Here is a 19,243-nt window from a genome sequence, read left to right on the forward strand (position 1 = left end):
TCAGTTTCACAAATGTTTCACAAACGGTCCCGAACAAAATGTAACCGCATATTGGTCGCAGGTGTTATTAACGGCCCAATGTCCGTTAAAAATAGTCCAGGGTGCATAGCCAACATGCCAACCGTGTTCGCGCTCCGTATCGTAGCGTAGTTGTTAGATATCGGAACGGGACGAGTGAAACAAATGCTGCTCAGATACGCACTGACGTTTATTCGCCACTAGCGACCCGCCTGGCTTCGCACGGGTTAACAAATTATACATAAACCTTCCTCTTGAATCACTCTATCTAATAAAAATAAATAAAATAAAACCGCATCAAAATCTGTTGCGTAGTTTTAAAGATCTAAGCATACATACAGACGGACAGACAGCGGGAAGAGACTTTGTTTTATACTATGTGACACCTTATTATAAGTACATGCATAACAGTAGTCACCTCTCTAACACTCTTCCATATTAGTGCGACAGTGACCGTTGCATTCCGCTCGCTACGGGGCATAAACGATTGGCATGTTGGCTACGCACCCCGAACAGATGTTGCCTATTTATACTTGTTTATAGATGTGACCCAGTGTATGCGTAGATATCGTAAAAAATCACATCGTTTCCCTTTATTACCAAGTTTATTTACTTTGAGGGACTACATTTTGTGGCCATCATAATTTTGGGACATGGTATATATTTTAACTACATTTCCAATTCCAACATTTGATTTCAAAAACCTTTATAAACCGAAACTATTATTTTAAATACCTTAAAGAAGCCTGCTATTTATTTTTGTACCTACAAAGAAGATTCAATATTTGTTTTTATGAGTTCCCTATATAAAAACTCATAGCACCTCAGTTACTTCTTGATAAATGGCATTGATTGTATATGCAATAGTGCCGAAAAATTGGGTCCTCATAAAAACAAAATACACTCGGTATCTCCCTAAATATTCCAACAGAACCTTAAATGTTTGAAGGATAAGTTATGATATAAATTCTCATGTCAGCTTGAAATTGTGTGATTGTGGCGTTCCATGCCTAAAGGATCCTTACGCTCAATGTTCATAATGACCCTTTAGGGCAGGAACGCCACAATTAGGTATATCTAACAGTGTAACTCAAGCATGGAAATCGTAGTAAACAAATCAAAGTGTGGTCGTCGATCTTTTACAAGATAGCTAGATTAAGAAGCGCACGCTTACGAGATAAAGTGGATACAGTAATACAATAGCCGCAGTAAAAATTGAGACGTTAAATATGTCTGACTGATTTAATTTATAGATAGTGAGTCATAAGAATAAGGAACACGATTTGTTTAAGGCTGAGCTACACCCGTTGCTAGTGTTGGTTCCACAGACAAGACATCCTCTAGACTGAGCATAGTAACTGGCCGGCTACCCCCTCTGCCACTATATACGGTAGTTTTACTCCATCTTCGAGTCAAAGTGTCAGAATCCCGTGCCGTGATTGGTCCGTGTCTTTGAACGGACCAATCACGGCACGGGATTCGCTCACCACGTCCCCCCGCACCCCCGTATTTTTGGCAGCATCGGTTTCATGAAGTAATTGCTCTAAACTCCGTCTAGAGGATTCCTAGTCTATGGTTGGTTCTGACTACCTTGGGTCTTCTGCTTTAACTCAAATCAGTTTTTCAGACTAATTATTAAGTCAAAACTTGCAGCCATATTCGAACTTTAAGATACGTCAAATATTGGATATTGAAACGATATGGATTGGATATGTCAGTGTCAAACAAGACAAGTGTCAAAAGTGACGTTTCTTCAAACAAAAACTTTACTAATTGACACTTGTTTGATACTGACATATCTTGGTGATGTCTATTAGATATCTAATAGATGTCTAGTTCAAAATCCGAATCAGGCCCTTGAGTTCTTTTCAACTTCGCCAAGCAGCCATAATACAAGCTTTGATTTGTTTGGGGCTAGGTTGATCTGTGTAAGATGTCCCCTGATATTTATTTACCTTATTAGACTCGAGTCTTCTTTAGAGAACTCTCATTTATTTTACAAATTTATCAAAACTCATTGTTTTCACATAAAATTCATGAGTAAGATACACAAATCATACAGTAATATCAACTTACTTTGCCACTCTTGTGGATAAAATGCAACTTTCTCATCAGTTTTTGAAGAATAAAGAGAGCTTTTACGAGCTGGTGTGATGAAATTTAGGCTCTTTCCAGGGTTACCATAAGGGAATTAGGGACTTGCCGATTAGGCTGAACACACTTTAATCTTTAAGGTAATTTCACGCGGGGAAATGTCTGTTTGCTTAGGCCCGGCAAACTTTGGCGCGTTTGAACAAATTTAAAAGCAAAAGTAGGTACGTTTAGACCAGGGGCCCGTTTCTCAAAAGCTTGTAACTTGTAATATATACCTATTATACCTACAAGTGGATGTCACTTTTTGACAGCTTCTGTTAGAAAGGGACTTCTACTTGAATTACAAGTTACAAGCTTTTGAGAAACGGGCCCCAGTCAGTGAAGAACAGGGATGCTTCACAAACAATTACAATTTAGTGACTAGTAGGCCAATTCAAACTTATATTGTGACATCCGAAATGATGTCAGTCGCACGTTAAAAGGTACCCCTTTAAGACACTGACAGTAAATTCGTGTAGGTAAATATATTTTTGGAACGTTGGCTTGTAAAGATGTTTGTGAACTCGACCGTACCTAAATGTTATTAAACTAAATATACACAAAGCATGCGACGGCGTCTCATAGTTACTCACCAGTTAGGTTATGTATATTTATATATAATATAATTTTGATATATATTTATTTATAATAGTATTAAATATTATTTGTTCCCGTCGTCCACAACGTGTCCTGCACTGCATGCTGTCCCGCACACTCCGCTGGCTCCACAGAAAACCAGCGCCGTTGGCCACGCTAGTCGTGCCAGCTGCATTGCTGAGTGGAGACCATTTCGGCTTCACATCTTTATACTATATCCGCTGATTTGTTTATCTTTGCCTTGTATCTGCAATGTGTTTTGTTTGTATTGATGTGTTGTCTGAATAAATGATTTCTATTCTATTCTATTCTATTCTATTCATTAATTAATTTGGGCTAATGTTTGCCGTGTCGGGCCAATGTTGGATGCCCTTAGCCGTGGGTAACACGTTAGTAATAGGCTATCCAACCTCATTGTTGCCTAGGTCCCTAATTATGTTGACACACCTATTTGGATGAGTACCAAATTGGACCGTTAAAAGAGAAAATTGGTATAATAATCGTAAAATTAAACGTGTTTAATACTTAAATGCGTGATCAGGGAACAAATTTTACATAACAACACCTACGTGTAGTACATAGGTTGAATTTTACAAAATGTTGGTAGCCTAGGTTTAGTAATTCGTCTAACACTTTTATTTTTGGAACAATTATACCTACATAGTTCGACCTAGAGGCCAATTCAAACTTATTTTTACATCTAAATGATAATATTTAAATGATATGTAAAATGCGTCTTGCTTGCGCTAATACGTACGGACTAGTTATATGAGCCGATTTGTGGTAGTTATTTTCGATTCAATTTATTATTATCAGCTTCCTAGCGTTATCCTGGCTTATTTGCGGAGCCTAGCGTCCACTCAGCAACCTAATCCCGAGAATAAGCAAAGGCACTACTTTTTACGAATGCGATTGACTAACCCAAAGGGGAAGGTAGGCCTGGAAAAGTCCGGTTTTATCGGGACAAATTGTGATTTCATATTTATCCCGCCCTTACGCTTCAAACCAGCCAAACTGTAGTTGGGGAACCGACGATGCTAAAGTGTAGTTACTCAAGCGTCGTACAGACAGATACCTATTGAAATCGAAATATTAGATGATAAGAAGAAAAAAAGTTATATAAAGTTTTTTTTTTCCAGCGAGCCGGAAAGCGTCTACTATTTTTATTTTTTATTTTGATCGTTTTTGTCCACGTTAATGCTATATTTTTTCTATAACTTAATTTAACACTTATTTGTAGGCATTTTCCTAATCTGACGACCACAAGTTTGACACCTAATTTTTAGGGTTCCGTAGCCAAATGGCAAAAAACGGAACCCTTATGGATTCGTCATGTCTGTCTGTCTGTCTGTCTGTCCGTCCGTCTGTCCGTCTGTCTGTCCGTCCGTATGTCACAGCCACTTTTTTCCGAAACTATAAGAACTATAATGTTGAAACTTGGTAAGTAGATGTATTATGTGAACCGCATTAAGATTTTCACACTAAAATAGAAAAAAAACAAATAATTTTGGGGTTTGCCCATACTTAGAACTGAAACTCAAAAAAAATTTTTTCGTCGAACCCATACGTGTGGGGTATCTATGGATAGGTCTTCAAAAATGATATTGAGGTTTCTAATAAAAAAAAATTATAAACTGAATAGTTTGCGCGAGAGACACTTCCAAAGTGGTAAAATGTGTGTCCCCCCCCCTGTAACTTCTAAAATAAGAGAATGATAAAACTAAAAAAAATATATGATGTACATTACCATGTAAACTTCCACCAAAAATTAGTTTGAACGAGATCTAGTAAGTAGTTTTTTTTTAATACGTCAAAATCTCCTAAATACGGAACCCTTCATGGGCGAGTCCGATGTTTGTGTATGTAGGTGAAAAATAGACTTAACTAAACAGACTTGTAACCATTGTTACCAATAAACTTTCATTTTCATTTTTCATTTTCATTCTCCGACTCGCACTTGGCCGCTTTTTTTTACATTGTAACCGTCAGATTAAGGAAATGCGTGCAAATAATTATCAGATTTAATAATAGCACAATTATAGCGTTAATTTGGACTAATATGACCAAATCCACAATCTGCTTAACAATTTGTTGAACCCCCCACCAACCAAGGGCTCAACATAGATGGCTAAAAGGGGTAAAGGTAGACTACACGGGGTAGCAAGATATCACTCATATCTTAATCTGACGCGCTGGAGTAAACACAAAAATCCCCTCTTGGGCTCCCCTACCATTGTATCCCAATATAACGAAAAGAAAATTCAACAACAACATAAGAATCGGCTCATTAAATAATTCCGATAGCGCCTCTGTTCTTGTCATTCAAACCAGGATTAACGGAAATAGAAACAGAAGCTGTTCGCTTTCGGGTATGTTCTAAACTTGGTGAAGTTTAACTAAATGACAAGTTTATATAATAAAGACGGATAACCAGAGACGAGTGAGAAATAAAAGACTGCCAGTTTAAACAAAGTTTCGTTCCTTTGAAATAAGGATTTTCTTTTCCATATATTGAGCTTCTAAAATGTCTATATCTAGGGAGGAAAATGGGGTTACGTTTGTTTGTTGTGCTTTATGTATATATAACAACGGTAATCTGGCCCTATTCACGCAAATAAATAATTTATGATTTATGGAGAACCAGTTTTAACAGTTTTCATTCTGTTTTAACTTTAATATCCTTGGTCAAGCAGATCTTGTCAGTAGAAAAAGGCGCGAAATTTAAATTTTCTATGGGACGATATCCCTTTGCGCCTACATTTTTCAAATTTGCCGCCTTTTTCTACTGACAAGACCTGCTTGACCATCTATACTTAAAATGTAAACTTAAGAGGTCTATATTATTATTTTGTCTGTAGTAGGACTACAATTCAACAGTCTGTGAGTTTAATAATTTAAGAAGAATTAATTTCTATTTCCAGAGTTCGGATTAAGACGAGGCTCTAATTAGGTCGTTAACAATGTATCTGTCATTATACGTGCCAGATGAGGTTTTTAATTGCCATAAATAGTTAACTTTCCTCTTAACTTGTTATACGGGTCTTGGTGTTCTTGTAAAACTTATATTAATTTAGATCGTCGTCGGGAAGTTAAAGCAGCAATCATCATAATTCAATAGTTATTTATTTTATGGACAATGTTGCAATGCAAGGGGGCACTGTTGTTTATATTTCCTCGTGCTAATGTTGATACCCGTGCAAACGCAATATTCCAAAATTCAGAATTCTAACAGTGGAATTGAGAGAACAATGTAGAAATATTTTTCGGGTCTCTATTGTTTCCCATGAAGTTTTAAGTCATAATCAGTGTCATAATGTATTGTTTGCTTGCATTCTCGTTAGTCATAATTCACTTGGTTCAGAAACGCGTCATGCGTCACTTTTCAGGATTTCCATAAAACAAACCTAACCTAACCTAACCTAACGTATCTATAGGATAACCTTACGAAAATCCTGAAAAGTTAACGGTTTCAGTTTTATGACTAATGTTAATATAACAAACAATACATTATGACTTAAAACTTTATGGGAAACAAAGGGACCCCATATTTTTCATATAACCAATATCCAGGAGAAACATTCGTCCACTATCCTCTTCTCGTCTATGATTCATTATTCATTAATTACGACCTTGCTCCTCATTTCCTAAAATACAGTTGCAACACAGTGTTTTCTTGTTATTTGAGACGTGAGTACCAATAAATCTACTGCACGAACACGCATCTGTGTCGCCCGGCTATTCCCGATACAACCATTATGTGGCTAATTCTGTTGCTACTATGTCACCGTTATAAACTCATTGCTTTGAGTACCAAAGACTTGCTCATTGGTACTCAAAGTAATTGAAAAAACTTTGAATATTCAACAAACACCTTAATCCAGTATAAAAAGATGTTGAAAGGCACGAAAAACTAACTAAACTAAAAATACTATTTTTGTTTAAATTTTGACGACGTACAAAGGTATAAAATCTCCAAACTCCATAAAATATTTGATACGATTATAAAAAAAAATGCAGATAAATCAAATTCATAAGTACCTGTGAAAGAGATATATAACACGAGCCCAAGCTACGCGATACTAATGTAGGCGCCTAATCCTAAATGCACTCCTTTTTTTTGGCAGTCGTGTAAAAAGTACGTAAGGTCAATGCGGCAAAATCCGTTTGAGGGAAATTCCGTAAGTACACGATTGTTAACTTCATCGATAAAGCAGCGATTGCTTTCAGTTTCAGCAGTCAAAAGCAGATCTATAAGCTCTATATATTCTATAGTTGAAAAATAAAAGAAAAATACTCTCGTGATCGGAATTTTCCGCAGACGGATTTGGCCGCAATTACCTTAATAAAGGAACCAGAGGGGCATCATGATCTACGCTTTCTACTTTTTGCTGTAAGCAAAATATTTCACAAAATAGGTAACTTGATTAAGCGGGGTACTGTTTCAAACTAATTATTCAGAGCAGTATTCATTGCTTTCATTACCTTGGCAATGGGAAGAAGACGTGACTTGTATGCCGAGTGACTTAATATTTATACTCGTATCCTGTTGTGATGCTAAATATTCTTGCCGTCCTGACTCATGCGCCTGCAATATACACTTTGGTGAATTAATGTCAAAAACAGGAGTGACATTAGAACTTTAAAATCCCAGTTATTTAATGCCTATTGATTTGATATTTACGCGCCTGAACTTATATAGTTGTGGGTGGGTGACATGTGACAATTTTGAAGGCCGAAGGCCTTACGATATTATTATCCTTATTATATCATAAATGCGAAAGTAACTCTGTCTGTCTGTCACCTCTTCACGCTGAAATTTGGTATGGAGATAGTTTGAGGTCTGAGGAAGGACAGGATAATTTTTAATAATCATCATTATCCCACGCAGACGAAGTCATTACACGTGATTAATGAGAGTTTATTTTTATTTCAGGTTAAAAGAAGACAGAAGACCAACGATACAATGGCTGTTCGGATAATATTGGCACTTCTTTACATCACATCCAGCTTCGCAGCAGAAATACATCCTAAAAGGGACCACAGTATCTGCGATGTTGACTACAACAACACATTTAAGATACAGTGCCTCTGTGACAAGGATCAAGCAAACCAATTGATCCAAAGCGCAGATTGCTATGTAACTACTGACAACATCTATCCCGATGACCCAGCATGGGACCAGTTCTCCATTCTGAAAAGCATCACAAAACTAAGCCTATCAAATTCGAGAGGAAAAACACTCAAATATATCCCCACTAAAGGATTACAGAAAACCAATTCCCTGACGAAGATAGACGTTAAATACAACAACATACAAAAAATTGAGAGTTACGCATTTGCCAATTTGACAGAATTAAAAGAAATCTACGTAAAAGATAACAAGATTGAAGTCTTGGAGGTAAAAGCGTTTGCTCATCTCAAGAAGTTGACAAAAATTGTATTAGACAAGAATAACATTGCTGAAATCTATAGGGACGTTTTTGTCGACCTACCGAATCTCCAAAAGTTGTACTTGACGACCAATATTATTACTACTATCCACGATAGAGCATTTCTGAATTTGAACAATCTGAGACTATTGGAGATCGATAACAATTTACTGTTCAGTTTGAATAATGAAACATTTTCTGGTCTTACCAACTTAGAAATATTGGACTTAAGTGGCAATAGTTTGGAAGTCATTGGAGACAACACCTTTTTGCCTCTAAAAAATCTACGTTCCTTAAATTTAGAAGGAAACAAAATTCAAATGCTTGATGATAAAGCTTTTAATGGACTTGGAAAACTGCACTCACTGACTTTAGCTAATAATAAGTTGACTAGCATTGACAGTGTGAGAATCTTCGAAGTATTAAAAGACCTGACGTCATTGAGTCTGAGGGATAATCAGTTGCAAGAACTGAATGCTGAGGTCATGGCGCCGATTCTAAGTAACTTTTATGGCGCAAACAGCACTCTGGATGTAGAAGGTGAGAGATGTTATTATTAATCGTTCGGTAGATTTTGTAATCAAGTTTTCAAAAAGAAGTTCATAGTGTTAATTCCTCGATGAAGCCTTATTTATAATTAGTTACTGTAATAGTAATTATGTACAAGTAAAAGTACTTATCTAGTGTAAAGGCAACAGTGGACAGCCAAGGTCAGCCTTCCTTGTCATGTTTAGCTATAATGAGCAAAATATTAAGTTTTCATACCATAAATAGGTACCTTATAATATTAAAAATTTATCAAATAAGACAAAACCAAGTTACATGATGGCATGGGACCATTTTTAGAGTTCCGCGATATTTTGAACTAGCCTAGCTGGCAAAATCTTTTTGCATTTTCTGTTTGCTATAAAAACCCCACTTTTCCAAATATTCGCTAACACTATAATGCATTAAGTTTTAATGGTATTTTTTTTCTTTCACAGGAAACAACTTCCCCTGCGACTGCCGGTTGGAGTGGTTCACAACACTGCTGAACAAAACACAAAACAAAAATCTCGAAATCGCTTTAGAGAACCTCAAATGTACTCCAGATGCCAAGGTTAGCCATTTATACGCCAAAGCCACAGACGTGGAGAAAAGTCAAGCGATCGAAGAAGAACCAAATCAGAACGCCGATTATGAGTACTATGACGACACACAATTGAACGGAAAGCTTTTCTACGTCGATTTGAGGATATTAATGAACTGCACCAATGATACTGCTACTGCTATACAGCCAATGATACCAGCCAAAGATGCTAGTCATGAAAACAAACGTATCGCTACTGAATCCAAAGTAAATACGATACTCAACAATGAATTCCTCGATTCTAAAGCAAGGAAGGGAACAGTCACTGAATCCAGGAATAAGATTGTGAAACCTACTGATGTTTCCGTTAGTAAGCCGAATCTGTATACTACTAGTCGACTGGCAACAGTATCTGCTAAGCCAGAGAAAAAGGCTTACGATGAGATGGCAGCAGACGAAGCAAAGCCTGACGCTCTAAGAGACCAAATTGCTGAACATATGCCAGGAAATGCACAGCAAAACGTCGCTTGTGCCGCATTTACTGTTACCCTTTTAGTGTCTAGGTTATTATTTTAATTTAATATAATTAAACTATAGTAATTAATAACGTTTAGTATATGTTAATGTATTTAAGCTCTCACAGTCATTAAAATAAAAAATAAATAGATATAAAGACTGGAGGTTGTATAAAATTATTTTCGATCCTGGTTTAACTGTTACAGCGTACTGTTGTCTTACTGTAATCGTCCGTTACGGTTTAAGGTTCAATTTATAATGGTTAATGGCCAACATTTTCAATTGCATTAACGTTTCGGCCAACACTGCTTCCTGGCAGATACTCGTAATGTTTGGTAGGTAAATGGTTGGATAAGATCCTAAGAAGACGAAGAGCACTGAAATTTAAAAATTTGAGGTTCAGACCTAAAATTTGGTATCTTGGTCTGATTCTAGCTAGGTCGTTCTATGAATCTTTAATTTGAAGCTAACTCTCGGCGCGATTCGGAAAATGAATAAGAGATTCACTAGATATGAAATATTAAAGATATGTGACGTTCCACAGCAAAAGGTACCATTGCCCCGGCTGAATATTGGAGCAGGGCGTTAATAATAGCGTAAGCCCCAGCCGCCACAAGGTACCTTTTGCCGTGGAACGTTACATATCTTTACTATCTAGTGAATCACCAATTCATTTCCCGAATCGCGCCGTTTGTATGGCGTTTGCAGGGACCGGAACCGGTTACCTTAACCGGGATTTCTAAGAAACCTGGATATCATTGCAGTAAAGAAAAGTTCTTTACCTATAGATTATTTTACCTATTACCTAGTCACTGTTCAGGTAAGTAGCTAAGTATTTACTTCAAAATTGTAGGTATAGCTTAATATGCCTGGTTGAGAACAACATGAATGTATACAGGCTTTAGTTTCTTTCAACTCTCTGTTTAAATAAACTCTTAAATGATAAGTTAGACAGCTCACTTGGCTTAACTTGGCTTAACGGAAGAAAAATTCATACATTATTCGCATAAATGCATATAAATAAGGTTGAAACTCCAAAGTATTACGAATGGAGAAAAAGGTTTTGACAAACTTTTTCAAAGTTAAGCGCGCTTATTTGTTTATGCAGTAATTTTATGCATCTATTTTATAATATGGACATAAAAAGCTCGAAGTTAGTAAAAATTTTTATTTTTGGTGCAAACTGCTAAGGAGAGAAATTTTGTCGTCGGCATGATCCAGAAAGGGCCTAATAACTAATAACCAAGTTGACAATCGTTAGTAGAAAACACAAATTGAAAATTAGAAACATAATTAAATGTATGGGGTATAGTCCAAAGAGTGTATAGTCGCCTTTCGTAGCAACAATTATCATCTCGATACATTTCCTTATAATCTTTTCGTTTGACGTTTGTCTATGTACGATTATCATGTTGGCTAGGCTCCTAGATCTCTTAAAGGTAAAATACCTAATACGAATATTTCTGAATCTGGAGCTCTATCTTAGGTCCAATTGCCACTTAGAAGATAGTACACAAATGATAATCTCACCAGTCACAGGAACATCAGTGTTTCAAGTCTTCAACACTTTCAACTTTACTTGCTAAAGCTTGGATGTTTTAAATCATGACTACTAGCGCCATCTTGTGGAGACCATCCGTAACGTTAGGCTACAGCCAGCAGCCAAATAACTGTTGAGTGGAGGAATAAGGCTTCGATTTCGATTGCTGTCGTCTAGATGGCGGTGTACTGTAATAATAAATAATAAGGGAGTCGTTCTGACTCATGATTATAGATGGCGATTAAATAAAATTTTGGGTCTTTTTTCAACCCAGTTTATCACAAAAATAAAATTTCTGGTTCGTGTTTGAAATACTTGTAGGTGTGGATAATCGCTCTCTATTTCTTTTTTATTTATTACAAACATCTCTATTACTTTTTTATTTATTAGAAACATACCTACACAAATACAGGATACTTTTTTAAGTAACCTGCAATACTTTACGATGTGAATCATACTAAGCAACTTTAAGTATGGGACCAACTCCGACACCGCGAAAAAAATTTGACTCCTATAGAAAATATCATCAGACCTGCCGAAATGTATGATGTAAATTGTAAATGGACAGATTCTTTTTTTGTCGATTCAGGCTTTGGATTTTATTCTAAATGGCGGTGTCATACATTTATTCAGTTTTAAGCTAAGGTATGCTCGCGAGATCTACAGCTTACACAGCCACTATAGTTATAACATATTACCTAATATTTCACAACGGTCCTTACAAAGGCGGTACATACTCTTACTGCGAAATAACTAACTGACCTTATTAGGTTACAAATACAACAACAACCGACCGTATAGTCAAAATGTTAAGTTCTATTTTAGTTAATAAACTAATTTTGAGCAGAAACATTTTAGCGTAAATAAAACCAGTGCACAGATTAAGCTATAAATATGCCGCTGAATAATGCAAAAGCCTGCAACGGGCTGATAAGAAGAACGGCCTTTATTACACGCACTACTCGCCCAGGGTACGATTCTGGGGCCAGGGTTTAATATAGTAAATAATTAAAGTACATAAGTAAATCTTTTGAAGCATATACGTATTTTTTTAGAAAAATACTCAGATTTTTTATTCGATTCATCATGGGTCATTTTCTGAGAACATGTCTGCGGTTGCATCTAATTGCCACGACTCTTAATACTTTTTGTATGGGACGCGACAATTATACCGCAAACATATTTTTTGAGAACAACCCACTAAAGAAAAAGTGACCAAAGGCCTGATTCGAACTTTAAGATACGATCAATTTGCTAAAGATACGATATGGATCGGATATGTCAGTGACAAAAGTGACGTTATTGTTTGAAGAATTTTTTTAGTAAATTTTTGACGTAGAGTCTCTTCGGAAAGAGAAGAGTCGTGGAATGTATCGGGCTCCATACATTCCACGACTCTTCTCTTTCCGCACATACTCTATCTTAAAGTAACTTTAAGGTCAATCGAGGAACGCTTGAGAAACAGGCATATGTAGCATTTTAAAGCACATGCAGTTGTAACCAAGTTCCACAGCGTGTCTACCGAATAGTCCTGCAGCAAACTGCATATTGCGGTCCACAGCTCTCATCCGCAATCTGCTGCACTTGTGATAAATCTTCTTTCTTACGGCTTTCGCCTTCAGGGTAATGACTGATTACTTCAACAAACAAGGAAAGTTATTGGCCTTGGTTAATTTAATTGAGAAACAATTAGCGATATAGCGGAATTGAACTGTTTTGTTGATACTTTGCGGTGTAAGTTAATATCACATTACCACAGTTTACAGGAGTTGGCATGCCTATGTGTATTGATTACTTAGATTTTTTTTTACAATATATTGGAGCAAACGTACAGTATATTCAGATCCTAATGTTTGATAATGCCACCTTAATACGCCAAGTTTCCGATGATGTATAAAAAAATAATTCTAATTGATGCTTAGGTACTGCTGATGTTTTTGGAGGACATGCAATCAATCAATCACTTGCAATAAAACATACTTAAATGCATGCAATTACAATTGAAATGCATTGACGTTGAATTTATAATTTTTTTAGCAATGGCAAGCAGCGCAGCATTGCTACGCTGCAATGCTTTCGCAAATGGAATATCATTAAAGTTAAAGTTGACGACGCAATATGGTGAAAGCTGTTTAGAACTGCGTCCCAAGTCAAGTAAGTTATGATTTAAGTTATTTAATTGAAGTTAGGTTCACTTGGGAGCAGGAAGTTTTCGGAAACCTAGTGCTTTGGAATTCCAAATAGATTAATTATCTATTAGTGAATGATTTCCTGCGTATGATTTAACTTGATAACTATTGCGACCAAATAAGGATATAATATATCTCTACAGTTCGCGTTCAAAGGTAGGTACTTAATATTATGCTATCCGGTGGCGAATGCACTAGTCCCAAAACGCACTATTAGTCAATACACTCTAATTTCGAAAGCCCCTCTTCTCATAAGAAACTAGGCCCAAAATACCATATTTCCAAAAAGGCTCATTCTCGATTTACACGAGAACCATTGAGAACTAGTTCCAAAATACACCTTTCCCAAAATACCCCAAATTGTGTTCACCTGTGCGTGGCGTAATACTTTATTCTCATAATGCGTGGGTCTCAAAACACTCTAGTTCCAAAATACCCTATTTTTTTGGAATGTCTCTTTGTGACTGCTTTCAGCCGTAATCATTACCCGTTTGATGCCTAAAATATTTTTTTCAAAAATAGGATTTATTTAATTATTATTTTGAGCTATACAGGGTGTAATCGTTAAGTGTTGCTCGGCGATAGTTCCGTAAATATAGCAGATATCAGAAAATTAAGATAAATAATGCCAATAATGCCATAAATGAGGGTAGTTTCTCGCCCACCTAATTATGATAGTTCCATACACTGCTTTATCAACACAGGCATTAAAACACTCGTGTGTATATTGCCCTTCACTTTCACTATATGCACTTTCGATATCAATTTGAAATTTTCTGATATCTGCTATATTTACGGAACTATCGCCGAGCAACACTTAACGATTACACCCTGTATAGCTCAAAATAATAATTAAATAAATCCTATTTTTGAAAAAAATATTTTAGGCATCAAACGGGTAATGATTACGGCTGAAAGCAGTCATAAAGAGACATTCCAAAAAAATAGGGTATTTTGGAACTAGAGTGTTTTGAGACCTACGCATTATGAGAATAAAGTATTACGCCACGCACAGGTGAACACAATTTGGGGTATTTTGGGAAAGGTGTATTTTGGGACTAGTTCTCAATGGTTCTCGTGTAAATCGAGAATGAGCCTTTTTGGAAATATGGTATTTTGGGCCTAGTTTCTTATGAGAAGAGGGGCTTTCGAAATTAGAGTGTATTGACTAATAGTGCGTTTTGGGACTAGTGCATTCGCCACCGGATATACCTACGTAGGTACCTAAGCACCTATCAGTCCTATCACAGTCTAATTGTTGTACATATGGATATGGACTAATAGCTTTTTTTACTGTAAATAGATTTATTTTAGATTTTAGATTTAGATATTTATTCTCATAATATGAAATTACATTATAAATTATGCTAAACTAATCTACATGAATTTATATTATGATCGTCATTAACATTAACATGATATTATTTATTAGATACAAATTAAAAATGTCTTAAAAATAATTAATCTTCTGTCAACAATTTTATCAATTCATGTCAAAACAAAATACGGGAATAACTAAGTACGAGTATCTCTTAATGATCGTCATGTTCTAAATACAATAAATATGGTATACATTACGTTGAATATCAATAAATGAGAACATGTCAAATTTACACGATTCAATTTACAATTTCAAATGTCAAAGTCATATACTCATTTACTGAATAAAGTGGATTATTCAATAAAAGGACCCTCAGTTGACGTTCAAATATTTCGTCAGATGTTTCCATTCGTAATTCAGCGGGTAGACGCTCGTAGTATGTCGGGCCGATTACTCGCGGGTTTTTGCATGAAAGTGCCATGCGTCGCGGCACTGTTCTGAGTCTCCCCGTGGATCTGATTAATTTGCCCGTGACCTCAACACGTTTAAACTGTGGGAGGTTTTTTCTTACGAACATCAATACTTCGAATATGTATAGTGAGTAGTGCGTCATTATTCGATTTTTCTTAAATACTTCCTTACAAGGGTGCCTGGGTTTAACTCCTGCCAGTAACCGTATCGCACGTTTCTGGAGTATTAATACGCGATTTGCATCCGTGGAATTGCCCCAAATAACCGTACCATATGACATCAACGAGTGAAAATGCGAGAAATATACGGCCTTCAGTGACTTCCTAGATATTAGTGGTTGTAGTTTTTTTATGGCAAAAATAGCACTACTCAACCTATTACATAGCCCGTCAACATGGCACTTCCAATGCAGATTTGAGTCAAGTGTAAAACCCAGAAATTTGGTCTCATTACATATAGGCATAGGCCCGTCAGCGATACACGGTGGCACTTCAGCGTTACGTCCTGAAAAAATCATAACATTTGATTTGGCCACATTTAAGAGCAGGCCATTAGAGGAAAACCACGTTTTCAACTGGTCACTTGCTTCGTGAATTTTTTCAGCAAGTTGCGTGTGCGATGGTGCGTTGACGACGACTGTTGTGTCATCCGCAAATAGAATAGAAATGCCACTCGTAATTGCCGACGGGAGGTCATTTATAAATAATAAGAATAACGTGTTGCCAGTTGCCGATCCTTGAGGGATGCCCAAATTGACATAACCAGTATCTGAAGACACTGTTTTGCCACTTATGGACATTTTGACCACCTGCTTGCGGCCAGACAAGAATGATGCAAACAAACTTAGAGCGGAATCAGTAATGCCGTACATACTTAACTTATTTAGAAGCAATTTATGATTTATTACATCGAATGCTTTTGAAAGATCGCACAGTATGCCCGCCATTTTGTACCTATCATCTAGACCAGTCATAATGCAGTCTACCATCTTATGTGCCGCCATGGTAGTGGATCTTTTTTGTCTGTATGCGTACTGATGGTCAGTAAGTAGCTTATTAGATTCCAAGTGGGCCATTAGGGAAGATGATAGAATGGACTCCACTAGCTTTGAGATGGTAGGCACGATGGTTATGGGCCTATAGTTGTTGACATCACTCTTGTCTCCTTTCCCTTTATATACAGGGCATACTCTCGTACTTTTAAGAACACTTGGGTATGTACCAACTAGAAACATGTCATTTAATAAAACTTCTAAAATGTCAGATAAAATAGGCCATATACTTAATATAATGTTTAAAGATATGTCATAGACGTCGACTGTAGTCCGGGTGTTTAACATAGACTTAATCGTCTTGTCCAGAAGTTCACGTGTTACGACAGGAAAAGTGAATGTCGGTATATCAGAGCCATCCAAGTGCCTACTGACGTACTGTTTGGATAATGACTCATCACTGTTTATGACGTATTTCGAAGCTATGTTTAAAAAGTACGAATTAAATGCATTTGGAATTTCTTCACGAGACATGTTAGCGGTCCCGTCAGGCTTTTTTAAAGTAACGGTTTGGGTGCATTTTTTCACGCCGACCTCTTCATTAACAATCTTCCATATCTCTTTAGATGGATTTTTACTTTCCGCCAGTCTAGTTTCAACATATTGTCGACGGGCTCGTAATGACTCTGACTTAATTAATTGTGAGTAATGCTTTATGCAGTCTGATATGATATGGTTATTAGGATACTGGCGCAATATCTCATGAAGGTCGCGGTGCCTTTGCATATATCCAAACAGCTCGTCTGTCGCCCATGGAACCGTTGATTTCTGTCTTAACTTCAATGTCTTAATTGGAAAGTGTAAGTCTATATAATATGTCAATATATTAAATAATTTGTCGAATTTATAGTTAATGTCAACAGTACTATCATAAATAAAATTAAAATTGTAATATGAAATGTCAGTGTAAAATGCATAAATAGATTGACTATTGAATAATCGGCGTTCCATTGTTGTATTCGCTTTGGTGTATAACTTTTTTATAGTGAACTCATACCGCTGCGCGTTGTGATCACTTATAGCGGTATCCAATGCTGTTACTGTGAGATGCTCGCGCGCGTAGTTAGCTAAACCACAGTCGATGGACGTGGCAGAGTCAGCCGTAACGCGAGTTGGAAAAGTCACAAGATTTATACAACCAAAAGAATTAAGTACGTCGTCCACCCGCCGTTTCGAACTATTGTCAGATAGATAATCCACATTTTGATCGCCAACAATGAGGTACTTTTTATTTTCGTCAGTTAGCTTATTTAATAATAATTCAATACGTTCTAAATAAATGTCAATGTCGCCATTACAAGTCCTATACAATACAATAATAATCAAATGGTAATATGGAATTTCAATAGCAGTAAATTCTATGTGATATGGAACGCATAGGTTATGTAGGTCATTCCGTAACTTATATTGTATATTGTCGCGTAAGAAAATAGCTACCCCACCGTGCGCGTCGGCGCGGGCGCGGCAGTAGCCGTTCGCGAGCGTGTACCCACTTAACCTAACGCGCTCCAATTCACTTTTATTACACCAAATTTCGCTCAATCCAAGTATATCTGGGTTTTCATCAAAGCATAATAGTTCAAGTAGTGAAGTTTTTCCACAAATCGATCGTACATTTTGGTGAATGATTGTAAAACTTGTTGTTACCGTTTTGTCGTGGTTGCGCGTTGTGCATTGGAGTTTTTTGGTTGTACGACGTTGAAATATCGTACTCCAACCCCCGACGGCCAATTTGCAACATTTTTGGCGGCTTTCACCTTGTCAGCTGGCACATCTAGGCGGAACGAAGTGTAGTTTCCTCGAGTGACCACCAGTTTCTGGCACACTGGTGCCGCGATACCCATGTTAGTCTGGACGTGGCGCACGACATCCTCCGTGGTGGTTTCCTCGCTGAGGTTATATACGTGCAGGCTGACCACGCGAGGTCCCGCAGCACGCAGGCCAGAGGCGCAGGGAGACTGTGGAACCGGATCAGTAACGGCCGGCAACGGCGGCAACGGAGCTGACGATATCCCGGGGCTACTTACAGCAGGGGCCGTTGGAAGACAGTCATCTTTTTTTGTGGCGCACGTCCTACTTTGGGCCGAAACAACTCCACGACGCGGTCGAGATCGGCGCGTCTCAGTCAGATGGTCAGGATTTGTGGGCGCTGGATCTGGCTGTTGAGCACTAGACTTCACCGACGGCTCTGGATCTGCTGGCTTCGGAACTGGAAGGATAGGGCTCTCATGCCCAGGGGTCATGGCAACAGAGACAGGCTGGGTTGGAGGTGGTGCTGGTGATGATATCAGTTCTACATTTTGGATATCCAGCGGCAAATCATCTTGAAGAAATATCAATCCTTCCGGACCGGACTGATTTAGTGCTTCTTGTGTACTAGTCAAGGGCAGATCTATATTAGTGTTTGTGAGAGTGCCCAAGATTTTTTGAAGACATCTACTCTGATATGTAAGTAGCCTATTTTGTCCATTTATAACACCACAGCAAGAAGTAATCTGCCCTTTCATGTCTTGTATTTGATTTTTTAGACTATTTACTTCTTCCACCAACCTTGTAACGGCCGCTGCCTGTGTCGCTTGTTTTGCCATTGATAACACCGTTTTTGTTATGTTTTGTAACTGAATCACTTATTTGTATACAAAGTAATTGTTTAATAACAAAATTAAATAGCGTATATGTATTAAATCAATTAAATAAATTAAAATACAGAGGAGCCTTTAAATTTAAACGTCTGATGCACAGTGTTCCAATCAGTATCATATCGGAAACAGATCGAATAACTAAAACTCGAATTCGCCTATAAGTATTTCCCTAAGAGTTTCCCTAGTATAGTCTGTAAAGCCGGATATGTCAGTAGGAATGTAAAAACTAAAGTATGGTATCCCTAGGAGACGAACAAAAAGCACCAA

At 37.2% G+C, this 19,243-nt stretch overlaps 1 protein-coding gene across 2 annotated transcripts in view; it reads left to right on the forward strand.

The window, feature by feature from the left end:
- The window catches only part of LOC134653555 (connectin-like), a 121,995-nt gene extending 112,069 nt beyond the window's left edge, over positions 1-9,926 (forward strand). The window contains exons 2-3 of one of the 2 annotated variants that reach the window (XM_063508936.1): positions 7,682-8,717; positions 9,161-9,926. In XM_063508936.1, the coding sequence (XP_063365006.1) occupies positions 7,712-8,717; positions 9,161-9,822 (1,668 nt within the window). In that variant the 5' untranslated portion in view covers positions 7,682-7,711 and the 3' untranslated portion in view covers positions 9,823-9,926. Of the gene's footprint in view, positions 1-7,666; positions 8,718-9,160 lie in introns of those variants that run through there. The other variant, XM_063508937.1, reaches the window with a different exon arrangement.
- The last annotated feature ends 9,317 nt before the right edge of the window (positions 9,927-19,243 follow it).

This window comes from Cydia amplana, chromosome 13 (assembly GCF_948474715.1).
Source record: "Cydia amplana chromosome 13, ilCydAmpl1.1, whole genome shotgun sequence".
NCBI lineage: Eukaryota > Metazoa > Arthropoda > Insecta > Lepidoptera > Tortricidae > Cydia > Cydia amplana.